The sequence below is a fragment of the Ylistrum balloti genome, unplaced genomic scaffold, assembly GCF_031769215.1.
Source record: "Ylistrum balloti isolate Yb309-2 unplaced genomic scaffold, AGI_CSIRO_Ybal_v1 Utg371444, whole genome shotgun sequence".
NCBI classification, from domain to species: Eukaryota; Metazoa; Mollusca; class Bivalvia; order Pectinida; family Pectinidae; genus Ylistrum; species Ylistrum balloti.
In genome coordinates this window covers 76,293-90,454 of record NW_026782757.1, presented here as the reverse complement: position 1 = coordinate 90,454, position 14,162 = coordinate 76,293, and the positions used below count along the sequence as shown (strand labels likewise).

The 14,162-nt window shown below is 35.6% G+C and overlaps 1 protein-coding gene across 1 annotated transcript in view; it reads right to left on the bottom strand.

Moving 5' to 3' along the window:
• Positions 1-11,110: 11,110 nt before the first annotated feature.
• The window catches only part of LOC132562548 (tyrosine-protein kinase Fer-like), a 36,618-nt gene continuing 33,566 nt past the window's right edge, over positions 11,111-14,162 (bottom strand). Inside the window, exons 14-17 of the mRNA XM_060227293.1 lie at positions 12,739-12,862; positions 12,133-12,284; positions 11,482-11,604; positions 11,111-11,250 (exon numbers count right to left, since the gene is read on the bottom strand). Of these exons, the coding sequence (XP_060083276.1) occupies positions 11,111-11,250; positions 11,482-11,604; positions 12,133-12,284; positions 12,739-12,862 (539 nt within the window). The remainder of the gene's footprint in view (positions 11,251-11,481; positions 11,605-12,132; positions 12,285-12,738; positions 12,863-14,162) is intronic.

Genomic DNA, 14,162 nt, shown 5'->3' with positions numbered 1-14,162 from the left:
GCTATCCAGCTAATATCATTGTCAATGTTAATAGACTATTCAGCTAATATCATTGTCAATGTTAACAGACTATCCAGCTAATATCATTGTCCATGTTAAAAGACTATCCAGCTAATATCATTGTCCATGTTAAAAGACTATCCAGCTAATATCATTGTCAATGTTAAAAGGCTATCTAGCTAATATCATTGTCAATGTTCAAAGACTATCCAGCTAATATCATTGTCAATGTTATTAGACTATCCAGCTAATATCATTGTCAATTTTAAAAGACTATCCAGCTAATATCATTGTCCATGTTAAAAGACTATCCAGCTAATATCATTGTCAATGTTAAAAGACTATTCAGCTAATATCATTGTCAATGTTAAAAGACTATCCAGCTAATATCATTGTCAATGTTAAAAGGCTATCTAGCTAATATCATTGTCAATGTTAAAAGACTATCCAGCTAATATCATTGTCAATGTTAAAAGGCTATCCAGCTAATATCATTGTCAATGTTAAAAGACTATCCAGCTAATATCATTGTCAATGTTAAAAGGCTATCCAGCTAATATCATTGTCAATGTTATTAGACTATCCAGCTAATATCATTGTCAATGTTATTAGACTATCCAGCTAATATCATTGTCCTTGTTAAAAGACTATCCAGCTAATATCATTGTCAATGTTAAAAGACTATCCAGCTAATATCATTGTCAATGTTAAAAGACTATCCAGCTAATATCATTGTCAATGTTAAAAGGCTATCCAGCTAATATCATTGTCAATGTTAAAAGACTATTCAGCTAATATGTCAATGTTAAAAGGCTATCCAGCTAATATCATTGTCAATGTTATTAGAATATCCAGCTAATATCATTGTCAATGTTAAAAGACTATTCAGCTAATATGTCAATGTTAAAAGACTATCCAGCTAATATCATTGTCAATGTTAAAAGGCTATCCAGCTAATATCATTGTCAATGTTAAAAGACTATCCAGCTAATATCATTGTCAATGTTAAAAGGCTATCCAGCTAATATCATTGTCAATGTTAAAAGACTATTCAGCTAATATGTCAATGTTAAAAGGCTATCCAGCTAATATCATTGTCAATGTTATTAGAATATCCAGCTAATATCATTGTCAATGTTAAAAGACTATTCAGCTAATATGTCAATGTTAAAAGACTATCCAGCTAATATCATTGTCAATGTTAAAAGGATATCCAGCTAATATCATTGTCAATGTTATTAGACTATCCAGCTAATATCATTGTCAATGTTATTAGACTATCCAGCTAATATCATTGTCAATGTTAAAAGACTATTCAGCTAATATGTCAATGTTAAAAGACTATCCAGCTAATATCATTGTCCTTGTTAAAAGACTATCCAGCTAATATCATTGTCAATGTTAAAAGACTATCCAGCTAATATCATTGTCAATGTTAAAAGGCTATCCAGCTAATATCATTGTCAATGTTATTAGACTATCCAGCTAATATCATTGTCAATGTTATTAGACTATCCAGCTAATATCATTGTCCATGTTAAAAGACTATCCAGCTAATATCATTGTCCATGTTAAAAGACTATCCAGCTAATATCATTGTCAATGTTAAAAGACTATCCAGCTAATATTGTCAAGATTAGATTATAGTGATGGAAAATAATTGACATGATGGATCCTTGGATGAAATCAGAATGTTATAAGATTGAAATTATAGTTAAATAAACAAGGCCATTCATAAAAATAAATGTAGTTATTGTTGCTATAATTGCAAGTGATAGTGTTGCCAAGTCAGAAGCCATGAACCCTTAGTAAAGAGTTTTTGCCCTTTGTTAAAATATTGTGACATGAGCATAGCTTTTACTTGTATTAAAACTTGGATCATAAAACTTTGTGTATACATCAGTGGCGTAGCAAAACATTTTTAAGAGTGTATGCTTTCAAGAGAGGATCCAAGGGCGAAGCCCCAGTTAAGGAGGTATAGGGGCGCAGTAAGGTTAAAAAAGTAGGGCAAATATATCTCAATGGAATTCGAGTGCATGTTTAAGCATACAAGCATACATTATTGCTACGCCTCTGTACATTGACCATACTAAGAGAATGTGCAGTATATCAGGTTCAGGGTATGAAACCCCTTAATTACAGAATTATTGCCCTTTGTGAACATTTTGTGTCTAATAAGGTTGTCTTTAGGGGAGCATTCATCAGTTTCATTAATACTCTTGTAATAAATCCAGCAATGGGAAGTCAGACAAGACAATGAATGGCCGGCACATGCATTGTTACTGCCGGCCAGTAATCATTACATTGGCAGTGTATGTACTGTTGTAACGGGACGGTAAATGTTAGTGTTGGGGAAGCAGTATTGGAATGACCAGCTTCCATCGGCTCACAAACGAGCTTTTTATATAATACAACCTGTCAAGAAAGATAAGTAGTAAAACACAAACACAGTTGGATTATTGTGGTCAGTAACATTTATTGAATAGTGATATAACAAGTGATCTTGTTGACCTCTAACATGTGACCCCACTTGTTGACCTCTAACAAGTGACCTTGTTGACGTTCAGTAGAACATTTTCAACAAGCTAAGCATTGATACACTCTTCACGAGGTCGAGTCTCTCAGAACTGTACAGATTACTATACTGCTACTCCTGATAGTCTAACAATCTTATGTTGAACACTCCAATAAAATACTGAGCAAAACCAAGTGTACAACCTTTACTTCAAATATTGAACTTAGGCCCATAGTATTTTGCTTCTTATATCTTTCATATCAATATTTTAATCTCCGATGCAAAAAATTAATAGCTTGAAGCAGGTGAAAATACTGCACACAAGTATCACTGAAATTCCTAGTACATTTCAAAGACGATTGAGCTGAGCAAGATTCTACATCAAACAGTAGTGTAGCATAGTTGATCATAACTACTACTAGTGCTTACACTGAGGGGGGCGTCCCAAACTACGATGGTAATAGTGGTAATTACGATTGTAATGCTGGTCAATTTTGTTAATTGCTTTAACAGAAATATTTGCTAACCATTCAAATTCTACAAATTTATTTGTAATTTTATCCAACACTTTTAACAAAAACATGTTAACATGTTTTCCCTGCCCGTTTCTTCATTTCACCATGGTCAGGTACTGGTACACAGGAACATTTTTAATAAGCCTGACATCACATTTAATCATCAACAAATTCATATCCAATCAACATAGGAAATTTAACAAGTTAACATGTAAAACAAATATTTAAATTAGTCCTGTACAAGTAGTTAATATAAACACCTTTATAGATACATCAACAACATATTTATGTACAGATATCCAATTATTGTAATTATCCTGCAATAAGGTCATCAGAAGGTCATCAGAATGACATACAGTAAGGTCATCAGAATGACATGCAGTAAGGTCATCAGAAGGTCATCAGAATGACATACAGTAAAGGTCATCAGAATGACATACAGTAAAGGTCATCAGAATGACATACAGTAAAGGTCATCAGAATGACATACAGTAAAGGTTATCAGAATGACATACAGTAAGGTCATCAGAGTCATCACAATGACATACAGTAAAGGTCATCAGAATGACATACAGTAAGGTCATCAGAGTCATCACGATGACATACAGTAAAGGTCATCAGAATGATATCAGAATGACATACAGTAAAGGTCATCAGAATGACATACAGTTAGGTCATCAGAATGACATACTGTAAGGTCATCAGAATGACATACAGTAAGGTCATCAGAGTCATCACAATGACATACAGTAAAGGTCATCAGAAGTACATACAGTAAAGGTCATCAGAATGACATACAGTAAAGGTCATCAGAATGACATACAGTAAGGTCATCAGAATGACATGCAGTAAGGTCATCAGAAGGTCATCAGAATGACATACAGTAAAGGTCATCAGAATGACATACAGTAAAGGTCATCAGAATGACATACAGTAAGGTCATCAGAATGACATCAGAATGACATACAGTAAAGGTCATCAGAATGACATACAGTAAGGTCATCAGAATGACATCAGAATGACATACAGTAAAGGTCATCAGAATGACATACAGTAAGGTCATCAGAATGACATACAGTAAAGGTCATCAGAATGACATACAGTAAAGGTCATCAGAATGACATACAGTAATGTACAATAGTGTTTATTTGCATTTTTACTAACAATAAATGGATTGGATTATTACTCAGAAATTGGCTTACTTCACAACAATGATATATATGTGCTTATTTGCATTTCACTGAATCTACTATAAATGACTTATAACAGGACATTTAAGTACAAAAATGTAACATTGATTTGTCGTTCAAACTGTTCATGAGTTTATTACATAGATGTAACCTTATTGCTTGTAAAATAGATTTATGCCGTAACATTAAGCTCATCTGTTGCTAATAATTCAAATCAATATTTGTGGACCAAACAACTGACCTTGCTTGCCAACAAAGCATATACATAAACAGTCCATTGACTTCAATTTGTTTTAAAAATCAGATTTGTCAAATTAAAATTTTTTTAAACAAGAAGAAACTATAATAGTAAACAGCACAGACTGTTGAGTTCTGTCAGATATTATCAATATTCAGTAACATCAACAAGTTAATTATTTAATGATTAAACCATTTATAAATCCAGGTTTTATAATCCCATAGTGTGTCCACTTTAAACTGCACACACACACTACATACATTGACACAGATATATTATCTAGTGTTATTCACACCACTTTCAGTCAAAACTATTTTCTTGGCAAAACACTTCAATCATGAAAACTTTCTATAACTTCAGATATTTAATATCAATACAACAAATGATTGCATAATTCTGTACCATAAGACATGGTGCCATATACCTAGGTATCAAAGATGGTAAATCACATCTAATACAGTTTATATAAACACAATGTCACTTTTGATTGATGTTGGAATTATACAACTTCTGTTCACATGACAAAAAACGAAATGATAAACGTAAGTATGATACATAACTATCTAAACCAGTGTTAGTTACAGTATCTGTGATCTTACATTTTTCAACAAGTCACATGTAGTTTATTTTATTGGGTACGAGATGAAATCTGTAATTGACTAACGAAATAAAACACCATTGATTGTTACTACCATGAGATGATAAATATGTATACCGGGGTAGGTAATCATTTTATATAAATCTATGTATGTTGTCTAAAGCATTCTTGTTCTGTAGGCTGTATTGGAACCAAAAAAAAAGTAAAAATATTATACGTACAGTTGAACAGTAAAAATGGGACATTAAATAGTGCTAACAATACTCCTGTCTAATTGGATATTTATATTTTATATTTACTACAATAAAACACCCAGTGAAACAAACTTCCAACATTTTTATTTCAATAAAATTTTAAGTCCTTAACAATTATCAGAAAGGCACAAACTGTTCAATTTTTCTCTTCACTTTTTGAATTTTTCTTTGAATACTACCTTATATACAGCACAAATATATTAAACAGTGAGAAATAGAATTTAAAATAATATATAGACTAATTCTAGGAAGAAATATCAACATCTACACAGATTAAAATAAAAAAATATTGATATGTAATAAATCTATTTTGGAAATTCATATCAGCAAAGAAAATGTTTAGTTATCATACAAGACAATAGAAAACCTATAAATATCACAAACTAACTAGATAAAACTTGGTGCTGGATGTATCACGTTAGTATCTATTATAGACCAAGGCCTACAAGTGATGGCAGTATTAATTAAATATCACAACATCTACAGTGATGGTTTAATGTGTGTTACAATGATAACAATATCAAGGACAAAGGTAACTGGAAACATTAAGCTCAGGAGGAATTCAATGAAAACGTTGGATTATCACTGTGATCTGACGTAATGAGACTATCAATATTTCACATACAATACTTAAGTGTCTGTCAGTCTATGTACTCCAAGGACAGAAACAAGAGAATGATGGACTGACGGTGTTTATCATCATCACAGTAACCATTAAATGCTGCCTGTGTTCCATTTGCATAGTAAAGCTAGTAATTTTTATATACATCAGGAGTTATTGTAGTATTTTAGTATCACCAGATCAATGACATTTGTTGGTGGGACAACTCCTAGAAATAGGACAAGTCAGGGAGACAGAAAACCTGTAACCAACCAACCAACCAGCCAGCCAACCAACCAACCAACCAACCAGCCAGCCAGCCAGCCAGCCAGCCAACTAGCCAACCAACCAGCCAGCCAAACAACAATCCAGCCAGCCAACCAACCAGCCAATCAACCAACCTATAGCCAACCAACCAACCAACCAACCAGCCAATCAACCAACCTATAGCCAACCAACCAACCAACCAACCAACCAACCAACCAGCCAGCCAAACAACAATCCAGCCAGCCAACCAGCCAGCCAACCAACCAACCAACAAACCAGCCAACTAACCAGCCAGCCAGCCAAGCAACCAGCCAGCCAACCAACCAGCCAGTCAGCCAACCAAGCAACCAGCCAACCAACCAAGCAACCAGCCAGCCAACCAACCAACCAACCAGCCAGCCAACCTATGACCAACCAAACAACCAAACAACCAATCCATTGTTTGTAAAAAATACCTGTAAACTAAAATTAGAAAAATTTTAAACTAACAGTACAAACAAATATTTTTTTTATAATTTGTTTAAATGCTGCTATTAGAAAACTAAAATGTACAAAAATATTTAAAATGATATTTTGTACAAGTTTTTAAATGCTGGTGATCATTTCTTCAAAGCCATTTTGTTTACAATGTATTAAATGTCTTTTTGCAGTTAAGCAGATGGACAGATTTGATTGATAAATGGGTCTATATAGCACTCTTATAGAAGGCCTGTCTTATCATTAACCTATTGCTGTCAAATAAAGTTAATCTATTTTACAATAAATAGGAGAAAAACAGATTGGACCAGTATTTTCTAGATATATAACACAGCTTCACCAATAACTATCCTCAGGTACAAATGGATGCACCTGAAAAAACAGAACACAAATATTTAGATAGAATTTGGAAATTTTGTTTTAACAAAGACTATTTTGTAATTAAAATCACTTCTTTTCCAAATTTCTCCAGTCAGAGTTAAAGACTAGAGCACATAATTAAGTGTTCTACCACTGTAGTAAAAATAACAAATATCCTGATGGTTGATAAAGATTTCCTTCTTTCTCCAGGAAGACTTGGTCCGAGCAGAGAATAATTGTCTTCTACCAACAGAGCTACAGAGAGACAAAGGTAACAAAGCCCAGACTGTTAAATAGTGTGATATCTGTCTGGTATCTATTAACACTGATTTTTCAGGAAAAAATCTTCTGCTTAAGGCACAATGAAAATATCTATCATCGTTCTAGAAAAACAACAACACATGATCAGCGCCAAACTAATGATACTTAGTAGAGAAATAATTGTATCTGATCAGGCACTGAACCTCAAACCTCTACAACATTCTTATCCAATATACAGACATACATGTATAAAAATAGAGATAAAAATCTGAAACGCCAAAGTCCTCTGTCCCAAATGTTTTGTTCTGTATCAGACATTCTTTATCCTGTGAAAATTGCAGGGTGGGAACCAAATCTGACATAAAGTGACAGGCTTATTGAGGGGGAACACAGGACATTTGTTAATCATTCAAAAGAAAATAGATTGGCTTATTATGAAATGTAGACTTATTTCAGGATTAGTTGTGTAAATTTCTGGTAAAAAGCTCTTTCCCTTCCACATCCATACTGAAGGTGAATAACCTAACCTCTAGCTCAGGGCTACTGGGGTAGGCTTTGTACAACAATGAGATAGCTTTTACCTTTTACCCTGTAAATTATATTGCTCTTATTACCATATATGGGCTCACTGCAGGATATCAGATATATGTGGTAACTAGGACTTAACAAAATAAATTCAAACAGATTTTCGGTTCAAAATCAAAAGATATAGTCATAAGGGTTTCTTTACTTAGAGACACAATTACAATATTTCTGGGCTGGTTGAGGTTTCCTCACATCAAAATATTAATTAAATACTACACCAGACATCAGTATTACAAAAGCATTGAAATAAAAACATCATAAAAATTCATAAAATTGAAAGAAAAGTGCCACAACCAAACTTTAAGCGAAGAAGCATTTTCATGTTGTATTTACACTGCTAACAACTCTCCCTGGTAAACTGAGTTATAACTGTAACAGACATAGAGAAATATGGTGACTGTCAACGTTAACAGGTATTTTAGTGGTCTAACTGTATTTAATAGGTAAAGGAATATATTTCATATGGACACACGAAGTTGTTAAAACAGTTGATTATTGTTCTTTTTGTATACATATTCTTTCTACATATTCATGATATAGTAGCACTTTGAAGTTGTGGACATTATCGTGAAACAGTGACCCCAGAATTCCAAAAGAAATCCCGTCGATCCGTGGTTCAGTTTCCTGTCTATTACTTCTAAGTAAATAATGTAACATTAAGTTCTTTGAGTGAAAGCCCATAGTCCTGGGGGATAGATGTTTACTGGAACAGCCCTAAACAAAACCTGGAGTCCTGGGGGAATAGATGTTTACTGGAATAGCCCTAAACAAAACCTGGAGTCCTGGGGTGAGATAGATGTTTTACTGGAATAGCCCTAAACAAAACCTGGAGTCCTGGGGGATAGATGTTTACTGGAACAGCCCTAAACAAAACCTGGAGTCCATCAAGGAAAAGAAGGGATTTACCAGTGAAGTATGTGGGGTTTTTAATTGAGAAAGATGATACAAACCTGTAAAGGGGAGTTGGGAACTGAGAAAATATACTGACCTGGGGAAGGGAGTTCAGGCAAATTATACAGACTAAGGAGTGTGGATTTACCAGTAAAGTCTAAGTGTTTGGGAAATGAACAAGATGACAGGGATTTTCTGTAGTCAGAACTAAACTAAGGGACAGGGATCTGATACTGATATTTTCACAAGGATAGGAATGAACTTTAAACAGACCCTGGGATTAGGAATCTTAACCATGACCTTTAACCTTTATGATAGAATCCTCTTAATTGCCAGTTAATTGTCTGATAAAACCAGAATTCCAAAATACTAAACTACAGCTTGCTGAGACTGCTAGAAACTTGAGTACAGCTGTCACAACAGTATCACAACATTAGAACATATTAACACAGTGAAACACTTATCAACACTTATTTACCCCGATTAAATTCCTGTTTAAGCCGTTCTGATATATTTACTATAATTTTGAATAATGATTAATTCTCCACAATCATACAAAACCATCACATCAATGTTTGTGAAAAATCATCAAAATTGTTGCCGTCACAAGTAAATTTGTTTCATCAAATATGTGAATTGTATATATTTGTATGTTGTTTACAGGTGAATCTCTTCAATATACAGTTAGGTATACATTTAACACTGTACAATATCACTTCATCAAACAAGTATATCTAGATATAACTTACAATGTATATAGTTTAACATAGTACTGTGTCCTCAGGACTAATTCTCAAGTCAAAACAAGATTCAAATATCCCAACAATATTGTAAACCAACAATCCAGGGACCTCACTGACAATCCAGGGATCTCATCGACAATCCAGGGACCACACCCACAATCCAGGGATCTCACCAAAAATCCAGGGATCTCACCGACAATCCCAGGATCTCACCAACAATTCCGGGATCTTACCCACAATCCAGGGATCTCACTAACAATCCAGGGACCACACCCACAATCCAGGGATCTCACCCACAATCCAGGGATCTCACCAATAATCCCGGGATCTCACCAACAATCCTGGGATCTCACCCACAATCCAGGGATCTCACCCACAATCCAGGGATCTCACCCACAATCCAGGGATCTCATCCACAATCTAGGGATCTCACCCACAATCCAGGGATCTCACCAACAATCCAGGGATCTCACCCACAATCCAGGGATCTCACCAACAATCCAGGGATCTCACCCACAATCCAGGGATCTCACCCACAATCCAGGGATCTCACCCACAATCCAGGGATCTCATCCACAATCTAGGGATCCCATCCACAATCCAGGGATCTCACCCACAATCCAGGGATCTCACCCACAATCCAGGGATCTCACCCACAATCCCGGGATCTCACCAACAATCCAGGGATCTCACCCACAATCCAGGGATCTCACCCACAATCCAGGGATCTCACCCACAATCCAGGGATCTCACCCACAATCCAGGGATCTCACCCACAATCCAGGGATCTCACCCACAATCCAGGGATCTCACCCACAATCCAGGGATCTCACCCACAATCCAGGGATCTCACCCACAATCCAGGGATCTCACCCACAATCCAGGGATCTCACCCACAATCCAGGGATCTCTTTCACTTTACTGTTACTTTGTTTTATCCCACAGATGTCTTATCCTGCCATCCTAACATCTAAAATACCACACAACATATAATATCACAATTGGAACTTATTTTAACCATGAAGTGTTTTTGAAATAGCTAGTTTTATGGAACTTTCCAGAAGGTTGCTTGCATTTATATGGACTGTAATCACCTTTAGAAAATACTTTAGTATATATATCTATATTACCAAACTATGGAATGGAAAGACAAGAAAACTGTGATGTTACAGTGTAGTTGCATTCATAGTCACATAATTAAATTGACCATCCAGCGCTGTGAAGCCGCGCCAGCTGATTTAAATACATACATGTGTTTGTGTTGGCAAGACTTCTTGTACAGGCTGAAATTTGCCTTCCTATACGAAATGTTCACTGGACAGTTTTCCTCTCATTTCTAATCAATAATAAGTTCTATGAGAAATAGAATCTTTCACTTGTAAACATGTCAAAATAAATTTCTATAACATGTCCATTGACTTGAGATGACACAAGCTTTAAAATGAAACAGGATGTAGTGACTCCTGCCAGACCCTATATAAAAACAGCAGTGACAGTAAGGCCTCTCTAAACCAATGTAACATCGGAGAACATCTCTCTCAGATTGTTGGTTTCAAATACTCTGTATTATAATAATTTAACAAAAAACATGTGTTTGATTAATAAACAACTGCCATTATAACTTTCTGATAATGTTTGTCAATTCTTTCATCACCTCAGCAAAGTGAGGTCTCTTGGACGTGTCGTATTCCCATATCTTGAGCATTAACTTGTAAACTAGATCTGGAGTGCCCTCTGGTGCTGGCATCCGGTATCCTGAAAAACAAATTTAATTAGACACAATTCATGGCTGTGTATTATTCCTAACTAGAATTCATTTAAGGGAGAGAGTCTGATCTTTCTGTTCAAATTTTTAAACATCAAACTGAGTCACTAGTGGAGTCATCTTCTGAGTGAATCAATCAGAAATAATTCAGAATTATCAACTTTTATAAAAAAAAAAAAAAAAAAGAGTAAAACCACTTTGACCTTAAGTTTGGTACTGACCATCGTCCACTCTCTCCCTGGCCTGGTTATTGGTCATACCAGAGTAAGGCGTCTGACCACCAGAGAAAACTTCCCACATGAGGATTCCAAAGCTCCATACATCACAAAGCGATGTGTATTTACCTACAAGACACCATAATTTGATGTGTATTTACCTACAAAACACCATAATTTGATGTGTATTTACCTACAAGACACCATAATTTGATGTGTATTTACCTACAAGACACCATAATTTGATGTGTATTTACCTACAAGACACCATAATTTGATGTGTATTTACCTACAAGACACCATAATTTGATGTGTATTTACCTACAAAACACCATAATTTGATGTGTATTTACCTACAAAACACCATAATTTGATGTGTATTTACCTACAAGACACCATAATTTGATGTGTATTTACCTACAAAACACCATAATTTGATGTGTATTTACCTACAAAACACCATAATTTGATGTGTATTTACCTACAAAACACCATAATTTGATGTGTATTTACCTACATAACATCTAGACACCATAATTCATTATCATACTCTGCAGTGATTCTGTGACCTTTAACCTTTCACTTCTCTCTCTGTTACACCTATATTAATTGTGTGAAGAATATTTTAAAACATATGAGCCATTTTTCTGTACCTACCATAAAGAAGAGCCTCAGGAGCGGTCCATTTGATTGGGATTTGTTTGAGCCCCTCAGAAACAGTATATTCCTCTTCCTCGCGGGACATTCCAAAATCTGAGATCTTCACCACATTGCTGTCACCCACCAGACAGTTACGAGCTGCTAGGTCCCTAAGAAAGAGTAATCATTGAGCTATTTCACATCCTGATATCTGGTTATAATGACATCACTAATGTGACTGTAAATAGAATCTTATTCATCTGAAAACCACTTCAAATTTATCACACCTAATATAAATCAGTCTAGTTGGCACAGATCAAAGCTCATGACGACTCTTGGACAGAAATTGGAGAACCTTGGGAAAGCCTGTATGGTTGGTCAGGTGACCTCTGACCTTTTCACTTCTGTTTTGGTGAAAGGCACGCGCATCACCTGACCAGTGTTAGTACAAATCTATTACAATGTAACATCAAAACATGTCTTCTGTACAAGATAAATGGAAAAGATTATTCAATTCTGTAAATTTATGATGTTGGAACTCTTTGTGAAAAAGGTTCAAATCTTATCTAGGTGGTATACACCATTAATTGTGACACCTGAATGGTCGCCATGGTAAACATTTACCGATGTATACAGCTCTTGCTCTCCAAATACGTCATACCCTTCGCTGCATCCTCACACATCTGGGTAAGCTGTTTCTTGGTCTGATGCTTTCCCTGCTTCCTCAGGAAGGTCAGCAGAGCGCCACCTACAGGGAGAAAAAAATGTATTTGATTTTTTTTTTACAAATGTCATTAACATTGTTTAAAATCAGCAGTGACAAGGTCAAGGACATGTATCAAGGGTGAGAAGGGACATAGAGATAAGTTTGGCAAAACCTAACAGATAAATACCGTACCATAGGCCTGATAAAAATATACTACGCTGTATGTGTTCGGTGTTACATGACAAGTAAGTAGCTAAAACTGGTATTTTAACAAATACTTTTAAATTAAGTAGCAGAGACATCTTGTGTTTCTTTAATAATTACCTTTAAAGTTCAGGTCAGGCACCAAATATCAAGGCAGGCAGGGCTACCAGGAACAAGAATTGTGTTTTGTTTGGCCCTATCTGTAAGTTGTATGTGTTTTGTTCAGTTCTATCTGTAAGTTGTATGTGTTTTGTTCAGCCCTATCTGTAAGTTGTGTTTTGTTCGGCCCTATCTGTAAGTTGTATGTGTTTTGTTCAGCCCTATCTGTAAGTTGTGTTTTGTTCGGCCCTATCTGTAAGTTGTATGTGTTTTGTTCAGCCCTATCTGTAAGTGTTATGTGTTTTGTTCGGCCCTATCTGTAAGTTGTATGTGTTTTGTTCGGCCCTATCTGTCAGTGTTATGTGTTTTGTTCAGCCCTATCTGTAAGTTGTGTTTTGTTCGGCCCTATCTGTAAGTTGGATGTGTTTTGTTCGGCCCTATCTGTAAGTGTTATGTGTTTTGTTCGGCCCTATCTGTAAGTTGTGTTTTGTTCGGCCCTATCTGTAAGTGTCATGTGTTTTGTTCGGCCCTATCTGTAAGTGTTATGTGTTTTGTTCAGCCCTATCTGTAAGTTGTATGTGTTTTGTTCGGCCCTATCTGTAAGTTGTATGTGTTTTGTTCGGCCCTATCTGTAAGTGTTATGTGTTTTGTTCAGCCCTATCTGTAAGTTGTATGTGTTTTGTTCGGCCCTATCTGTAAGTTGTGTTTTGTTCGGCCCTATCTGTAAGTTGTGTTTTGTTCGGCCCTATCTGTAAGTTGTGTTTTGTTCGGCCCTATCTGTAAGTTGTATGTGTTTTGTTCGGCCCTATCTGTAAGTTGTGTTTTGTTCGGCCCTATCTGTAAGTTGTATGTGTTTTGTTCGGCCCTATCTGTAAGTGTTATGTGTTTTGTTCAGCCCTATCTGTAAGTTGTATGTGTTTTGTTCGGCCCTATCTGTAAGTTGTGTTTTGTTCGGCCCTATCTGTAAGTTGTGTTTTGTTCGGCCCTATCTGTAAGTTGTGTTTTGTTCGGCCCTATCTGTAAGTTGTGTTTTGTTCGG